Consider the following 18,681-nt stretch of genomic DNA (forward strand, 5'->3'; position numbering starts at 1 on the left):
CGAACTGTCAAAAATACTGATTCGCACTCGTGGACCGACTATAGGACTGCATTATTTAGATGCTAACAACGCGTCGAGTCAGGCGTGACAACTGTCCGAGCATCTATCATGTACGTGAGGAAAACTTATGATCGCTACTGTACTTACTGTTGATTTGTGCGAAACGAGAATTCTGCGATAAAAGTGATTCTCCTTATTGACTCGTAACAATCTGCTTCAGTCTCGACGCTTTCCTAATCACTACTGAACGTCTAGAAGTTCTCGTGGGAGCCTGGACCTAAAGGAAACTCATAAAACGACTCGTTATCTCCTACGGGTTATTAACCATTCAGCTCTACTCGGCAGAGGAACGAAAATTCATCTTACTCGAAGAATCGACTAATTTCTATCTCCTCCAAGAGTAGTTCGTCCCTTGGTCCAGTGGGGCGGGACGATCGCTGAAGTAAAAGAAAAATGTTAAATTTTTCGTAATCTTCCTATTTCATTCATCATCAAAAATTTATTCCATTTCCACTCTATGACGCTTGCCATTTTGCTTCTCGAATCGAATTTCAATTGCATCGGCAAATTATACGAGATTTCAATCACTGTCGTGATCGCAACTTGATAACACGAATTGCACTTTGTCGCAGAGTTATCTTTTAACTCGCCCTGTTCGATTTTCGCCAATAAACTAGAAATTTATCTAGGTTACGGCACACTACGTTATCACGCTACACCAAACTTGGTCATTTAAAGTGATATCCCCCATTTACGTTTATTGGTTACGTTACTCGACGTACACTCGGAGTGAAATTTTTTCTAAAATACGTATACACTCCACTACCGTCCTGCCCTCTGAAATTATCCCGGTTGCCCATAAATTCGCGATAACGCGCAACGCAGCTACAGCCGGGCCTGCAGCCAGCGGTACGATCAAGATTGGTTGAGTGTCCCGGCATAACTTGTACCTTCTGAGCAAAAGCCCATCGTGGCTCAAGAGCTAACAATACCCAGATCAAAGATCAGTCATTGACATCAGCTGACAGGCATAAGCGTCACTCGATATTCATCGCAACTTAGAGACTCATCCAGTTTCTCGGGGAAGCTTTATTCTCATATTTTTTATTTTTTATCTCTCTTCCTACTGTACCTGTTTGCAATTTTACCTCCTGTGGCAGCTTTTAGCTTATTTGTTTTTTGGCTCCTTTAACCTTCCTCACCTTCGTCTCTTTCTCATACGGATCGCCGGTGTGGACGAAGCTTTCTTAAAGCTCGCTTCGAACATGCGCTCGAGATATGCAATCAATTCATTCGATTTGCCAGACGATCGAAGCATCGCTCAAACGTAAAATACTTTTTGACGGATGGGAAATTGCGAAATACTTCGAATTTGCGAAGACTAACGATAAAGGTGCAATCGAAATAACTCCTTACGTAACGTTCGTTTGGTATGCGACGATCGGTTTAATTACGTCATACCAGGACTACTCCTCCAGCAGACAACTGTCAAGTCCATTTTACCAATGTATTCGCTCCGATTGGATGAATTGATTACAGTTACAGTTGTCGGGCTCCAATTGGATTCTCGATAGTTTCTCAGAATATCACCAAGTTATTTAGATTGCTTTGCTGCTAAAATGGGGGTATTGAGAATCGATCGCGCTTAAGCTATGCAACTTTTTTTCTCTCTGTTCCCTTTATACTGGCATTGTGCATTCGATTGTTCGTAAACACACGGCTCCGTATTTTAAGAAACAAAACGTACTTTTTTTTTTATCAGGCGCATTTACTTTAGTCGCCTTATCTATTGTCTCGCGCTTATCTGCCATTCGGACGATACTTATACATTCTGCTGTGTTTACACGTAGCACGTGTTCGTGATTGTCTGGTTAGGTTGATTTAGAAATTGTCACGTGGCGATTGAATTTTATTTGGAATTTTTGAGAAAGAAGCAGATAAAGACCACTCCCATGTTACACACTCGTATTTGATCCGGAGACGCATTAAAAAGAGTGAATGCCGTAGGCGTCACGATAAAGTAAAAAAACGGCGCCCGATCGAAGATAAGGAAATAGCCTAAATCCTACGTAAATGTCTCTAGGGACAAATACCCTTTCTTACGTTTGCTTGGATTAAATCTTTGGATCACTTCCAAAAGGACGTCGAAACATTTCCAACTACTGAATGTCTGACGTTCTATACGGGACGCTTAACCCTTTACGTACTACAGGATGTTTTATAAATAATGTATAGACTCTACTTCCTCCTCAATTATCTAATTGCCTTACATGGCTTTTGTGTGCTTGATTTGATTAATTTTATTATCATATCCGTCCCAATGATTTCTTTCTTGTTACGTATGCCACGTAACATTTGTGCTTGAAGTAAATATATGTGCGTGTATATACACACACGCTTGACAAACGCTACTCACTTTAGTTTATTTGACTTTCGCATTCGCGGTTTACGCGAACGTCACTTCTTGCGCAATGCCGTGCGTTACTCGACATTAACCGTTATTACGATATTTTTCATGAAATCCTGCCAAGTAAAAAAAACGAGCAGTCTCTCTCGATTTCACGTGAAATTTTCATCAAGCTTATCCAACTGTCCGAGCAATTATTTCAGTGTAAAAGATTTAACGGTTTGATTGAAAAAAATGTACACGTCAAAACTGGTTTTAGCGGTACGCATAGACTTATCTACCTGCAGGTATCTAAATGCACGGTAGAGCGATCGGTGCGCCTCTTCGGGCGAGTCTAGCAAGTAAGTAAGCGGAAAGTCATTTAAAAGTAATTTCGAAGTGTGGCGAGGCGAAAAGTTGCCGGCGTCGAAAGTTCGCGCACGGGGAGACCGAAAACCGAAGTAATCCGATCGACGTCGATTCACGTCGAATGACCCGTTCGCGAGAGTTCGACAATCATCGGGTACATTCAGTTCCCGGTATTACGTAAGCGATGCTTGTGCAACCAGTTGACTTTCGTCAGTGCAGTGACGTGTCCTTATGCAAAGACGCACGCGGAGCCACGTCCACGTTATTTTCACTCTCCTTCTCTGTCATCCATATATTAACTTGGGCCAGTCGATTAATCGAGATATTTAATAATCGTACCGACAAGTTGCTCGGCTACTGATTTTCTTTATCCGAATCTACATCGTACACCTTTTCCCTGTACGAATTCACGCGCAATTATGTTTGCTCGCTTGCTATTGTTCTTTTTGGCACTTTTCACTCCAACGCTACCTCGTAACCTCGTGCTATCATTGAGATTGCACGACCTTAAGGCCTTTCACTAGAAATTACTTGTGCCGCTTATCCTTGGCACTTTATTAATATGACTTAGGGGCCGGTTCCACAAACACGGTTTATTGTTTAAACTCGGTTTATCTCCGCTATGAGCCAATCAGAAATTTGTATCTTGAAGACAAAAGAAGTTTAAACGATAAACCGTGTTTGTCGAACCGGCCCTTACCTGTTTGCCGAAGCACGTTTACTGGGTGCGTTACGGAGCATCCCACGATTTTTGCTACTTTACCTACTGCCAATTTCTGTTCCAATAATGTCTCGGGAAACTTGAGAGTAACGGTACGTGGAACAAGTGTACTTTACCTTTGAATCCAACGCTCGGCAAAGCGACGACTGTATGTTAGATCTGGATTGACATGAGAAAATTATATGTACGGAGGGTATAGCACGGCTTGGGGTTCTTTTCTGGATACAACTGACAGGCATTATTTTGGGGTTCTTAACGGTTGCATTACTGCGATCCATCTTGACTGTGAAATTTACTACGCGAAATGGGCAATTTATTGGAACGCGGCGACAGCCTGACGACCAAAGAATAATAGGGAACAGGGAAATGAGACTCCTAGTACGGGAAGCAAGAAGACGCCGTGAGGGAACCGGGCTGAATAGACGCGCGGCCGTTCGTGCCAGACGCTAAGGAATCGGGAGGCTTCGGGAGAGATCGGTAACGTTCGGCCCGAGCGCTCTACGAGGCGAACTGTCGTTGGGATTAGTAGGCGACTAGAGCGGAGCTGGATTCGATTGACATCGAGTTGTTGACGTAATTTTTGTTTTCCTTTCGTATATCTATAGAGTATCTAGTAATTTCGGTGACGTATCGCGTCCTTGTCGTTGACTCTTAGAATAAGTTACGTACGAAAGCTGAGTCTTGTTGTGGTTAGAAAAAAAAGTGCGTGAGACAAAAAGTTGATGGAATCATTTTAAAAGTACTTCCCCATTATCGGGGCACACGTGTTTGACGTCAAAGCTCCGCATGACGTCATAATGATGATGTCAAACTCGTACGTGGCTTATTTGTAAAGGCTTAATGACTTTTTGTCTACACTTTTACTTCGCTTAGCCCATGGCCAGGAAACGGGAGACAAAAATAATTTCCGAACGTTATGCCGTGCTGTTACATGCCGCGCGCCTGGATTGCGTAACGTTTACGAGAGTGCACATTTAATGAACACGTGAAGCGATTCTCTTGAAACACTTTTTCGTTGGCATTTTTAATGGTGAGGTTGACATACTTTTTTGATGGAATTTTCTAAATCCTTTTTCTTTAATTTTTCGTACGCCTCTTAAATGCTTTGGTAAATCGACTGAATGTTTTGGTGGGATTAATTAATTTTTTACGAGCTTCTCGTTCGATGTATTTTTGATGCCCTGTAGAATGGTGAATCTGTAAGGGGAAAAAAGAGTAAGTGGACCGATTGCTGGGAATGAAATTTAACACTAGGAAGATAGGAGTCATTGTAACGAGGATAGCGCAATAATAAGCAGGATGCACACGCTGCCGTCCTACTCGAATTACACGAGGAAGTTGCATCTAATTGCATTATCTTAATTAGTTCTCTGGATTTAAAAATTCTTCTCTCGCCACTTGTAATATTTTTATCACGACCCAGTTTGGCCGTTATTTTGATACTTGTTTGTTTTTACTGTCAACGGAAGTCATAGCAATCACGACAGTTTGAGAAATTCACTTGTCATTCGAATTGCTGACTGATAGTTTACTTAGCTCCTATTCAATGTGTCTCACAGTTGGCAAGTTAGTTACTCATTGAATTTCACCAGATTATTGGTTTGAATTACGTATCGAACTGTTTCCGAACTAGTCCCAGGGATAAATGGCGGATTCCTGGCACTTGTCCGGCTGACGGCCGACCTGCTTTTCACAAGAAATCCCTATCAATTTAGACGATTTCAAGTTAGCCAGTTTGCTAGCCGCTCGAGCAACTGACGTTTGTGTTGGTTACTGAGAAGACATATTTCCGAGGGGCAATCTTCGCATGACTTCGAACGTAAAAGAGTCCCCTAGACTTCAGATTCAACTCGTGGTTCAATTTACTATGTATTACGCAATACATTGAAAAAAAAAAACACAATACGAGAATAATTCTTTGATATGGTGCATAGAAAAAAAAAAAAAAAAAAAAAAAAGAAAAAATTGGAAATCGAAAATTTCTTAATTCCACGATTGACACTGGATAACGAGAGTACAGGAAATCTTTTCCGTTGCTGAGTATTAAATGAAAATTTTTAATTTTCCTAAAACACCGACCACATGCTGCACCGGATACATAACTACACACTAGGATTCCTGGTTATACGGACGATACTTGCCACGTATATCTGTATGTATTCACAGAGTATGTGACCCACTTTCCGCAATATCACTCTGGTTACTTCCCCGTGTATCCATTCGCGCGGAAAAATAGAACCATGTCGCGGTTTTGCCACGCGGATGGATGACAAGTTTCAGGAACAAAATTTTTTTAGTTTTTGAAAATTTTTTCAAAACCTTACTGTAGACATAAATCACTAAAGGGGTTCATGGAATTGACGCGAGATAAAGGGATTGATCGGGTAACAAGATTTTTTCTGAACCTCCAGCCAGCAGAGTACAAGATCAATCGCAACCGCCTGGACATTTATCTACACGATACCGTATAAGGATTTACTACCGGAAGTGTGTTCCCTAAAAAGCTATAAAGGTATATCAAAGATACGTGTTAATTTGAATCGCGTCGTATTTTAAACACAGTCGAGAATCAGGAGTGGAACGTATATGCGGTAATACATGGTCTAATATAAATAGCTGATCGTTCTTCATAGATATATGTATGTAGATTTCCGTGGGACTTCCGGCTGGGAATTTAAATGTACATATAAATCAGAAGTGCGCTGCGCGCGAGACTTTGCTAACTCAGCTGTGGTAAAATTTTTTATTTCTCTATCCGACAATAATCGTGTACAGTATTGAGCATGTACTTTTCTTCATACTTCACATGTAAACTTCATCGTGAATTGTACTTACTTGTTACTGTACTGTCAATACTTGTACTGTCTTATGTTATACTATATCTATATCTGCAAACGGTCCGATTGGTTCACTCAGCGAATTATGGAATTCCCCCAAGTTCGCCGAAGAACTTTGCCAAGGAATTGAAAGACCTATATCCGTAGAGTCAGGTGCGAAAGCAGCCTGGCGTTACAGCCGAAAATAAAAGAGAAAAGGTACCCAAGGGATGAAGGATAACGAGTAAAAAATAAAGGACGCGAAAAAACGTAACTTCAGCTTTGAGAATACGCTGATACGACTCACGAAAGTCAGCTGACTTGAATCTTTATGTGATTCAGCTACTAGCATGATGTAATAACTTGCTGACTCCTCAGCATGTCATCTTATATATATATATATATATTCGTTAGAATATCGAAGAATCACATGACTGTCATAGACTTCCGGTCTGCTTTGTATTGTTGTAACGTATGAGTACGCCAGTTAATGTGAGTGCTTCTGGTGTGCATGTGTATGTGTATGTGTGTGGATAGGCCCCATTCCGAATACACCTATTAGGAGTCGTTCGATTCCCACCTAATCAAATCGAAATAATACCGGTCAAACGAATTGTCGTCCCTTTCACGAAATAACCAGCGAGCGAGTAAGATGTGTCTCCGAACAATACACTAGATAGTACGCTCTGGGTGATAGGGCCCTGATATACATAGCATCATCGACATTAGAAATATTTCGTTAAACATTTGAGGAACGGGGATCGGACACGGCGACAATTCGAATAGACCACACCGTAGGAACCAAGTATAAACTCCAATTCAACAAAGAATCAACTACAATTCAGCAAAACATAACTACCAATCATCTCCATCGAAATCATCGGCTAGATCAATAATAGGTATATATATAAGTATTATTATAGAAACTAACTTAAGAGCGTATTTTAAATCGTAGAATGAAACTTTTATATATGTGATTGTTAAAATGCTGGACTTATATTATTAATTCATTTAAGTTAATGTACAATTAGATGTAACTAGATCGTGATTTCAGTTCATATCATCACTCGCCCGATAATACATACATGATTTGGTTTGAGAATAGAAAAAATTAAATAGTTTGCTTATATTGTTAAGAGAATTTTGAAAATTTATTTATTTCTTTCATATTAATAAAACGAATAGTTATAGTGTATGTCGATATTATTATTTTTTCCTTACTGACTTGTACTTTTCCTCAAAGAGATACAAATTGTGACATAATGAATAGCCTTTATGAGCAATTTCATATAACGATCATTAAATTCTTCCATTTAGCGTTAATTGTCAGATAAATTTGCCTTGTCCTTAGTCTGAAAAATTGGATTTTCAAGGGAGTCGAGATTGCCTGAATTTTTTCATTTTTTTCTTTCTTTTTTTGGTACTCTACAATAACCTGCTTAGTTATCAGCGGGTTTCACTATAAGTACATAAGAACTTAAGTAATCAACTGCTATACATAAGTAATAAAGTCAACAATGAATAATCCATGTGTAAGTATAGTTCGTAAATGGGATTATTGCGGGACGAGGGAATTCTAATGAACGCCGAGGCACGATAATTACCCGGTGACTAAAAGTCTCGAAAAATTCCGATAACATGTCAAATTAATTGACGATCTCTTTTGTTTGTTATAGGTAATTACAAGGCTCCACGTTAATCTGCATGTAATCATATAACAGCTAATCTTCAATGGTATGTACAGATATACATGTATCGTTGCGTTTTCACTCTAACCTCCATTCGGCTAGCGCGTCACGCTGTTCTGCCTACCGGTTATACCGTGTGTGCAATTGAGCTGGTGCATGCTGACGGTTCAGTCGCTACAGGATACATGGCGCATAACCATCCTCGGGGAATGTGAGAAAATCCACGATGCGAGTCACGCACGTGGACAGAGTAGCACGAAGGGCGTAGGCAAAGTTCGCCTATGTGAATCCAATACATATGTGTATATGCATTTTTTATTGGACGCGCTTAAAAAATGCACTACAAGCGTTCAGAGTTGCATCGCTCGGGTCAGGTTCGCATCTTATTACCAAGAATGCTCGATGCGTATCGCATTATAAGGGGGAAGTATTCGAAATTTATTTTCTTTTTTAATTAATATTTTTTTTTGCTTTATAGGAATTCGGCGAGCAACATTCTTTTGAAAATTTAGTCGCGGTCTCGTCTGAGAGCAGACTTGGAATTTGCGTAGAATCTCTCTAGGGAACCTCAGAATCCCTTGTGAACTTTCTTATAGCCCGTTGACTAGGATCTTTGGCGTTTGAAAAACGGGATGCTGCGTTATCGTTGTAACTGCTTTCTGCAAGGATATTATGATTTTCTGGTTTCTCGTTGAATTATTTAGAGCTAACCGGATCGATATGTCCGACGTTTGACAAGATCCTTGAAATTTTTTACCTTCAACTGGCACGGACATGGCTATTTGGGTCAAGTCAGTCTTTACCGGATTAAACGGATTGATCTGCTTGCAGGAGTGAAGAATTAAGGAAAAAAAAGAGCTCGTTAACGTAATTTCAAGTGAGGTATCCTCCTGATGGTCTCTATAGGCGGAATTGTTTCCATGGTAACTGTACCAGGAGGCTGGATATTATGAATGATAATTTTTTACAATTATGTGAAATTTTTTTGTCGTAAAAAAGAAACTTTTCCGGGTTTCGAACGGTCGTCATTCGTGGAAATATATTTGCCCTCGATATTCTTCGTGATCCATCCGATCATAGTCTACGAACTGCATGGAAATCCGATGGGCTGTTATCGCAATTAACTAGAACCAGTTTTGATTTAGTTAAGTCGAGTGAAAATTTTAATGCGTGGGTATAGATCAATATGTGATCTCGTCTTGGAAACGTATCTTATCTAATCTATCCCACACTTGATATTTATAGATCTCAATTTTGGAAGTGATAAATTACAAATCCAAAATAAATCTCCCATTCGAATTATATTCTGCTTGATGCCGAAAAGATCGATCTGGGATCTATTGAAAGTCACTTTTTTTCAAATGGGATATCTAATATGGAATTAGTCTCATATCCCATACATGAGACTTCCTAAACGGGATCTTGTGTGGATATATAAAAATGATAAAAATTGTTACAAGGGGTACCACGGAAATTGAACTGCAGTGATTTTGTTAATCCGTACAATAAATATCCTCGAAACTCGTTGCTGATCCTGTCTGGTTGCTGCTATTTATTTGACTCAGTTGCGGCTCACTTACTGTACCTAATCCTAAAGGCAACTATCGTTATTCCACTAATCCGAAAATCTCTGAGACGTATATAACAAATAAGCCAGACTTAAGTCCACCCATTTGTCCAATGTTTTATTGTCATTTATTAAATGCATGTAGGTGCTGGTTAATTGAATTTCGTGAGATAAAATTTTTAAGTAAGAACCCTGAAGTTAACCCGAGGAGAGCACAAGTTTAAATGGCGCAGGGTTATCACTGTAAGTAATTTCGTATCACCAGTTTATTTTACATGACAGGAATACGAGTAAATCCCCGTCTCCGATTTACACGTGGTGAATTTACCAGGTTACTACTTGATAACCCACGGAAGATCGTTATCAGTCGGAACATAGTGATTTCAGGAATTCCTCGTATTGATAAAAATGAACGTCTGTACGTGCGTTATCGCATACGTGTATTTTGATATTGCTTGAAATAATGACTATCGATATGAATTTTGTCTGGTTATCGAACGCAGATATTTATGTGTTTATCTTTATGTTACTTTTTGAAAAGTAGGGGATGTACATTCGATACGTGTTTAGGAGCCGTTTTAATCGAGGAAATACGTCTCGCGTATTATTACTCGATTACGTCGAAGAAAACATATGGTTAGCGATTTACTTAGAATCGAAATTCAGTGCGATCAATCTGGAGATGCAGTAAATGTCGAAAATATCTTAAACATTCGATAGATTTTCGTGGATAGAATTCACGGTGTATTCGAAGCACGTGCTTCAAATACTGTATACTCGAGACACCCTTTATATCGAAGTCTTCTGTGCAGTGCATTATTCGGGAAATAGCGAGAACCCTTTTACGATGGGAAATCTACTTAACTCGTGACGAGTGGCGGCGAAGACAAGTCCGATGAAGAAATTTCCATATACGTAAATGACGGAAATGCTCGCAGATTAAGCAAAATTCTCATCTCGCTGAACGTTGTAGGACCTTTGAAAATTCTATTTCAACGTCGAGAAATGTCAGAACGACTGGCGTTCATTTGAATTTCCCGCCTCGCCAGGCTCCCTTTCACGCGCCATACTTTTTCACCGCTCTGGCGCTCCCGTCCTTTCTTAAATTTCTATGCAAATAGCGACTATCTGCTGTTTTCATGAAAATTTATTTATCTCGCATTTTCTCAAATTTTTCTCGCGATGCGATACTCGTGGATCGAAACGTTCACGTATATTCGATAGTCGGAACCTCGACCTTGCTTCCTTGCCGCGAGGGAAACAAAAATTAACCCGAGATGCAGGTTAATTTTAACTTTTTCTAACTAAGTGTAAACTGATTTGAAACTGTCCGGTACAATAGAAACTTTCCAATTAAAGAAGAAGACTGTCTCGAAGGATTCTGCAGGGAATAATCGTAGCAATTTCAAAGCATTACGGAGTCGTCAATCTTCGCAGTGATGACTAATGAAAGATGTAAATAAACGTAAAAATTTTTATTGCACAAATTACAAAAAAAAAAAAAACCACGTAGAATTATATGATCAAAAAAGTAAGGAACTCCAAATTTACATGTGCATCGGAAAAAAGTCAATCACCGCGTAGCAAGTTTCTACGTTCGCTAAATACAGCTAACAAAACGGAACTCGCCATGTAAAATTGTATTTCATGAAAACATCGTTCCAATTTCGCAATTTTTCATTTTACATACTAACTTCGGCTATACCAACCGCAATAGTTAACATTTAAAAGAATTTTCGGCTGTAGAAAATAATTTTTTGTTATGTCTTTCGAACACTTTTTTTTTCCGCGTAGGCCTGTTTCCTGATGCACAACACCCATAAGTACTAATCGTTACACGAGTCTACTGAATCATCACGCAGCTATACCAACCATTAGCAAACACATCGTATCCAGCCTTAACACCCTATATACATATCAATTGAACATAATAGGTATTATCTCAAACCGAGTATACCTCAGCGAGCTGTTCCGCACGTGAACGTACTATAGACTCGGAAGCTCTACATGCTCAGCAAGTGCATCCGGAATTTTTACATAAAACCCGTCCGTTCATCCATATATCTATATATTATTATACCTTCGCCATCTTCCCCCTCCACGCTTCGCTCGCCTCTGTCCTACTAAATCAAGCAAGCATCTTCACCATTTTTAAATCTGACTTCGAGGTCAGACACTTCCAAAGTACTTCGGTTGCCGGAGTGAAGGAAATTACATAACAGCAACACGTCCAATGCAGTCATTACATATGTCCTTCCTACAAAACATACTGAGAATGCGAATTAATGCTCGGTTATTAAATGGCAAATTAAACGAATAAGATTGAATGACAGATTGCTGGAAAAATGACCTAGTGTCGCAACTTGATTTGGAGTAACGAGATCACTCTCCAAGATTCGTCTGGAGGAAGTACTGCTCAGCTGGTGTCAGCAGTATCCGCAGTGTCAGCAGTATCAGCAGTGTCAGGGCTCCGAAACGGAGGTCATTCGCAGTGGCAGCGTTCGTCAGGAAGCTTTGAGCCAAAAAGGGGTTATCTGGCAGGGCCTTATAGCAGTGCCTTATAGCAGTGTTCCAACGGTATAGCCAGGGCTGCCATCCGGAAGGTTGGTTAGCCTGAAACATTAATGTGTCGCCGATGAGGATACCTGCGGTTCTCTTGGTCGGCTTTAGACCATCCGGTATACCACTTGGCTATTGATCCTCGTGTCTTGCGACCGGCAGATTATCGACAAGTAGAACGAATGCTCGTGATACTTGTGCAATCGATCTGAATATATTGTAGGTGGATCAATTGGTCCGAATGTGCTGCAGGGTGGATTAATGAACAATATTCGTTACGCGGATAATACGTACGGATATCAGTTAACATCGATGCTTTGGTACAGCGAATAGGTTGAAGATTAAAGAGTCTTCGTCATTACGGACAGCATCGCGTAAATGTTCAGGATTTCAAGCTCGTTCAGTTGAGAGCATCGGATAATCCGAGCGTTCGCGGCTATCGGAAAATCATTTTTCCTAGTCATCCATGAAATCCCTGTATGCACTTCTTTCTTTTTTCTTCTTTTCTTTTTCCCCGTTCCACCTTTTGACTACCTTTTGCTTTTTCCCCACTACTTCGCAATTATTTTAAATCACATACCGGTCAACGTGCCTTTTTCGAGAATCAGGATGATAGTTGTATATGATACTTGTTGTTTTAGTCGCGTGGATCTCTTGGGCGAAAAATTTTAACGATTCTCGTGACGTCACCTTTTTAATGCTTTTTAATTCGTATTTTGCGACAACTTCAGGATCTGATATATCGGGCGATTGAGGGGACTCTTACGAAATTACAATTTACCCACGCGCTCTCTGAATATCAATTTCGAAATTTAAGTACCACGAACGAGGTACAAGTCGCAAGCTTGACTAATTAGTGAGAATCTTGTACTAATTAAGCTCCCCGCGCTCCGCACCAGGAGTAATTAGTGTACGAGCACGAAGGGAAGTTGCCAGGGAAGAAATTTCGAAAGTGCACCAAAAAATCTTGCGGTTTTTTTGAAGCGGCACGCGGAAGGTACGAAAGCTGAAAAACGTAAATCAAGAGACCCTCGGAGAGGTGATTCGAGTGGTTGGAATTGTTGAATAATTTGGATGAATTGAAAAAAAAAAAATTTGTATTCTTTTATGTCCCAAATTAAAAACGTCATGTCGCTGACTATTAATTGAATTTTATAAATCGACAAATTGAATGTCACGAAATGTAGATTTTTCAACGCAATCACGTTTCATCGGGAAGTATCGAACGATCGATACGAGCGAAATTAGTGGAGGAGCACGTGTTTCCGTATTCCTGCAGTGATGCAGGATGTTGCGAGAATGATCGAAAAAATGAAAATTATCGAAAATATCGATGTAATCGAAGGCAATGATATCGGTGCATTCCAATGCCTACACGGTGTGCACTGCTGAAGCAAATATATTGCAAACTCAAGCTGAAATAACAGGCTCGACAAAATTTGTTTAATTCGTTTCGTCCCTGGAATTTCATTACAACGTCGGAAGAAGAATTTTCAAAAGTATTCTCCACGCGAGTATCTCGATATCGAACGAGTAGCACGTAACAAATACGAGCTTCCCGTCCAATGCGATAGCCAATCCTAAGGGCTGCCTTATCCACGTGATGCCATTAGTTAACCTCGGTGGTCATCGTGCCTCGAAGGGTCGCACAATACGTTGGAAATTTGAACAATGGACTGGCATAGTCTGGCGGCCTTTATTGTTTGGCGAGCCCTTTCCCCTGGACTGGCTTCATCATTACCATTATCTTCATGGTCAGTCTCACTACCATTATCATCGTCATTATCATTCTCTTATCACTGACAAATCCTTAGACTGTAAATATTAAAAAAAAAAATATAACTCGATTCTCACATCTCTCGAATCCCATCAAGTAAATATGCAGTAACGCATAAATATGTGGTAACGACGTTCCGAGCATTTATTAATTGAACAGTCGTCGAAGAGTGACGTTAATTAGGTGGATGATATTTAAAAAAAAAATAGTAATTTTTTATCGATAAACTTTTTGCTCACCTCATAAATTAACTCTTTGTATATTCATGCAAATTTAATACACGAAGTGTATACGACTCTACGTATACAATACACATACCTACTGTGCTGCTTTAAACTAGCGAAATGGAAAACGGCAAATTGACGAACTAACTCGAGGTTATTGTCAGTCGCAGCAGCGGCAGTAACGAAATTCGCAGTGGCGCATAACGGTTGGTGGCGTCGCTGATGTGTAGCTGACACTGTTGATGTTTCTGTAACAATGTAAATAGTAGACTCGGGCATACTGCCAGCTCTTGGATATAACGATTTGGGGATTTGTGTTCAGTTTACTCGTAAGCCTTCGTACGTAACCTCCTATTGCGTAACGTGCCCTTAACACGTTACAACACTGATACCAATCTTCGTAAACAACGGCTGCACTCAATTTCCCCACGTAACTATATACACTCGAGACAGGCACGATAAATGTCCGAAAATTGGTGTTTCTTATCTATGTCAGATAATCATGAGAACTTAAATTAAAAATTTTGCAATTTTTCCTGAGATAAATATTGCCATGCGTTATTTATGGACCGCGGATGAAAATTTCGCGGACAAGAAGGGGTCGACTTTTTAATTATTTGTGCGACTCTGGCAACGTCGTCTCTTATCTCTTGGTATTACTGTCAAAGCTCAGTTGTACTATGGGTGTTTCCGTTAACGAGGAAAAGCTCGCAACTTCATTACCGCATAAATACGATTTCCTCTGACTGTAGCTGGTGGAATATATAAATTATATATATGTATATTTCTACTGTCTGCGCGCGCATTCGGCAGTCTCCTCGGTCCTGCATATTGTCTTCACCCGCTTCTCTGAATATTTCCGGTGGCGCCTAGGATACTCGTTTGAAGTCAACGGACATTTGTTTTCTTCGGTTTCCCAAGTGTATACCCTCGGTGCATGTGCCTTGTGCATGCGATCGAGTCTGTATTCAAAGTTTTAGTAATCCGATACTTGTAGCTTCTCCATATTACTAGGGATACTAGAATCCCTTAAATTATGGTAAATATCAGTCACCGAGTGCTGCGTGATTGTCGAACTATTTTTTTTTTTTTACGTTTTTCATTGGATTTTTCCAGAATTCAAAGAACGGGGCGAAGAGTCCCTCGCGTCTGTAAATTCTCGTAAACGCACTCGTGCCCGACTACCGAAAGACCTGAAATCGAATTTCGCCGTCGCTCAGCCGGAAAATACCACTTTGCTTCATTTCGTATCTGCTCCTTGCGGAAATACTGCATCGGTACTTGGTTGTGGGTACTATGTATATATGTCTAAGGGAATTTTTTCAAATTTCGTAAATATAATATACGACAGTTACGTTGTTCCACGTTATTTCTTTTTCATTCTCTCCTTAGCTCTGTTACTTCCACTTAGTCTTCCGCCGTCTCACACTTTCTCGTATTATCGCTTTTCTCCTTCTGCTATTCCTATCTTGGTATACCCTATCCTTGTTGCGGCACGAAAATATGACGCGTTCTTTGTCTTCGTCGGTCTAGTTCACTGCTCAGCCGCCGCCGCCGCCACCGTCGCTTACCCTTACTCACGCGAAACTGCTTCCACGACGCTTCTTAAATTGGAAAAATTCCCTCAAACTATTTTCCAGCCAGGCCACAAATTCTATTGCGCCGTAATGTGCGGTTGGTAGTCGGATAGGTATAGTTGGCGTATAACAGGACGATAGTTACGAGGCGCGTTTAATTAGGATTTATACAAAAAGTCCCTAGGTAACGTAAAATAACATGATATAACGTGAAGTATCTAGTTTCATTCACACTTAAATTTTTTCATTGGATTCCATTTAATTTTCATTCCAATTCATTTCATTCGAGTTAAATTAACGTCATCTTATCATCTACTGCCTTTTCATTACTGTCAGTGGATCGATATGCAATAGTACTTTAGTTTTATACCAGTGGGAATGAAAGAGGACGGAGGGACAAGAAAAATTTAATAAATAAATCATTTTGGATTTTTAACTTTGCCGAGATTTCTAGGGACACCTCGTGATATTCCTCTGGCACTACACGAATTTAACGGGCATATACATAAATTCTGGGTATGCGTCCTTTGTCCCCGATATTTCGGACAGCACCGTACTCCAACCAACATTTCTAATGATGATTGGTAAACGACGATTTTGCACACGGAAACGAGGACCTCGAACACGATCGCTGAATTACGTGGCACTCGTAAAGTAAAGTGGCACAGCCCTGCGAAACAAGTTCCCTAGGAATTTGCGTTTCTGGAGTGTAAAAAAAAAATAAAACATCAGTGTCATCAAATTGATCGATAATGCTGAAACGCAATAATTTGAAAAATTCTTAAGACTCAGTACTTGTGCCTCGATATTCAAGTAAGGAAGATAAAGTTGGAGATATACGAAATTTGATGTGTTCCTTAAGAGATAAAAAAAGTCAATCTTTTATCGGCACGACCAGCGAGAAAAAAATAGGACAAGAATATCTTTGACGTTGGAAGTTTGAATTGGGTGAATGGAGAAATTTGATAAAGTGAATCCATTTTTACACTTTTATTATGCAATCGTTATCCTTGGGCTCTTCAGCCGTATTTCATATCTCGTAAAAATTCTCGCTGGTGTACCAGAGCATTATCTTTCCTTTGGACGTGACGTCACATAGAAATCAATTGGCTACGTTGTAGGCATGCGTGTAGGATAACCGACCATCAAGTTATACACTTGCCGACTTATTTACGTATCTCCAGGATACTCGTGAGATAGGACGGGTCAGACGTTGAAGCAAATGTCAAGAATCATGAGGGGGGTACTGTGAGAAGGGAAAAGAGGTGAAAAAAGGCAAAAGAGAAATGGGCTAGAGAGAAGGGTGCTGGCGCCATTGAAAAAAATAAGCCATCGAAAATGACTAATCAACTGGAAAATTCAGCGTTTGGGAATCGCCTGGGGCGCAATTGGAAATGGGCCCTGTTTCCTCCCATCAGCGAAGACCGAGCGTCGTACGCGCCATTACGGAAAGAGCATTTTTCATTTACCGTTCACGGAATTTTCGTCGACTCTCTATGCCTTTCATTCATTCGTTTAAATCGCACTATTCAGTCTCGAGATTAACGACGTGAATTGATAAAACGTGAGGAATAATCTTTTTGCTTGTAAATCATTTTAGTATTGTATATAGGGTGTCCCAAAATTTCAGTTCCATCTCCTACCTTCACCTTTCATGCCTTTCTTTCATTCGTTTACTTCGCCTTTTTCAGTCTCGATTTTAATCTTGAGATTAATAAAATAAATTGATAACACGTAAGACATTCTAATATTGTATATGGGGTGTCCCGAAATTAATGAACTTCCGAGGTATGGTCATAATAGTTTCCCCTTACGTTCGAATTTGTCTTATCAATAAAGCCGTTATTGTTTCTCCGCTGAGATCGTTACCTTGGGTATACTGCCTAAGGATGGCTCGGAGGTCTATAGTCTCCATTCGCGCGATATTAACTCCTTGTATCCTCATTTCAAAATTGTTCCTGCGGAACAAAGGGACCTTGGAAAAGGGACGTATTGTGCTCTGCGTCGCTATCGTACATTGAACGTAATCCTATTTCTGACAGAGTAATCAATTTCGGGGCAGCCCCAATCCCAAGAATCGTCATCCATTCATTTGAAATTGGGCTGGCGGCATGATGTCAATAACTTTTTGACAGGAGGGGGCCTCCCATCTCGTCAGTACAGCCCTGACAGCTATCAGGTGCACGGTGTCGACGGTGGCGAATTAGTCCTTCGTGACGCTGCACTTGGCTGATAATGCGCAACCCTTATGAAATAGTGATATCGATCCGGTACCGCTGGGATTTACTATGGCAATCAATCTGCAGTTGTCCCTTTCATTCGTAATGGCTGCATAGGCGAAATTCATTCCCTTAATTTTCTTTGAGTAGTCGATACGGAATGTGGAAAGGTAAAAAAAAATTTTGGCAATCTTAAATTCAAAAAGAGCTCGACTAAAATCGTCTCAACGATCCATACGACTGAACTCAAGAAAATAGTACCGGGTACGGTGCATAGGTAAAAAGGTACAGCTATGACTTTTATGGACTCTGGGATAAGCTATCAAATTACCGACCGAATCGTATATCGCTTGGAATAAGTTTCCTCTAATTGCTCTTTGCAAACTAGGCCTCCATTACCGCTGCAGTAATTATTTAAAGCTCGCATGATATATTGCCTTAAGGCCGATCAATTCGTATTAAGGGGCCAACCATGCTCGTTTTGGCTGACATTAACGGCCAACCGAGTTGGGAATTGCAGTCGCAGCTCCGCATGCGAAGTCAGATGAATTTGTTCGGAAACTGAAAATTTGTACGAATCGGTTGCTCGCTTGCGAGATCGAATTATAAATTAGCAGGATCGGCGGGAATATTTAAAGTTTTTGAGCTACTTCGTATTTTGAAAAAATTAACTCCTCATGCTGGTGTCGATAATCCGAAATCAATCGATCAAATTTGATATACATATATGGCTAGTATCAAATTTAACGAGAGTCGTAAGCTTTTTTGAAAATTCTTT

At 40.2% G+C, this 18,681-nt stretch overlaps 1 protein-coding gene across 11 annotated transcripts in view; it reads left to right on the plus strand.

Annotated features, from left to right (window-relative positions):
* LOC107267449 (furin-like protease 1) overlaps positions 1–18,681 on the plus strand; it is a 115,906-nt gene that overhangs the window by 40,242 nt on the left and 56,983 nt on the right. Inside the window, exon 1 of one of the 11 annotated variants that reach the window (XM_025084805.1) lies at positions 3,301–7,191. The exons of 9 other annotated variants lie outside the window; for them this stretch is intronic. Coding sequence is in view for 1 of the 2 variants with exons in the window: in XM_025084802.1 (XP_024940570.1) it covers positions 8,024–8,026 (3 nt within the window). In the remaining variant the exon portion in view is untranslated. Of the gene's footprint in view, positions 1–3,300; positions 7,192–8,002; positions 8,027–18,681 lie in introns of those variants that run through there. One more of the 11 variants, XM_025084802.1, reaches the window with a different exon arrangement.

The sequence above is a fragment of the Cephus cinctus genome, unplaced genomic scaffold, assembly GCF_000341935.2.
Source record: "Cephus cinctus unplaced genomic scaffold, Ccin1 Ccin1_scaffold0404, whole genome shotgun sequence".
Lineage (NCBI taxonomy): Eukaryota > Metazoa > Arthropoda > Insecta > Hymenoptera > Cephidae > Cephus > Cephus cinctus.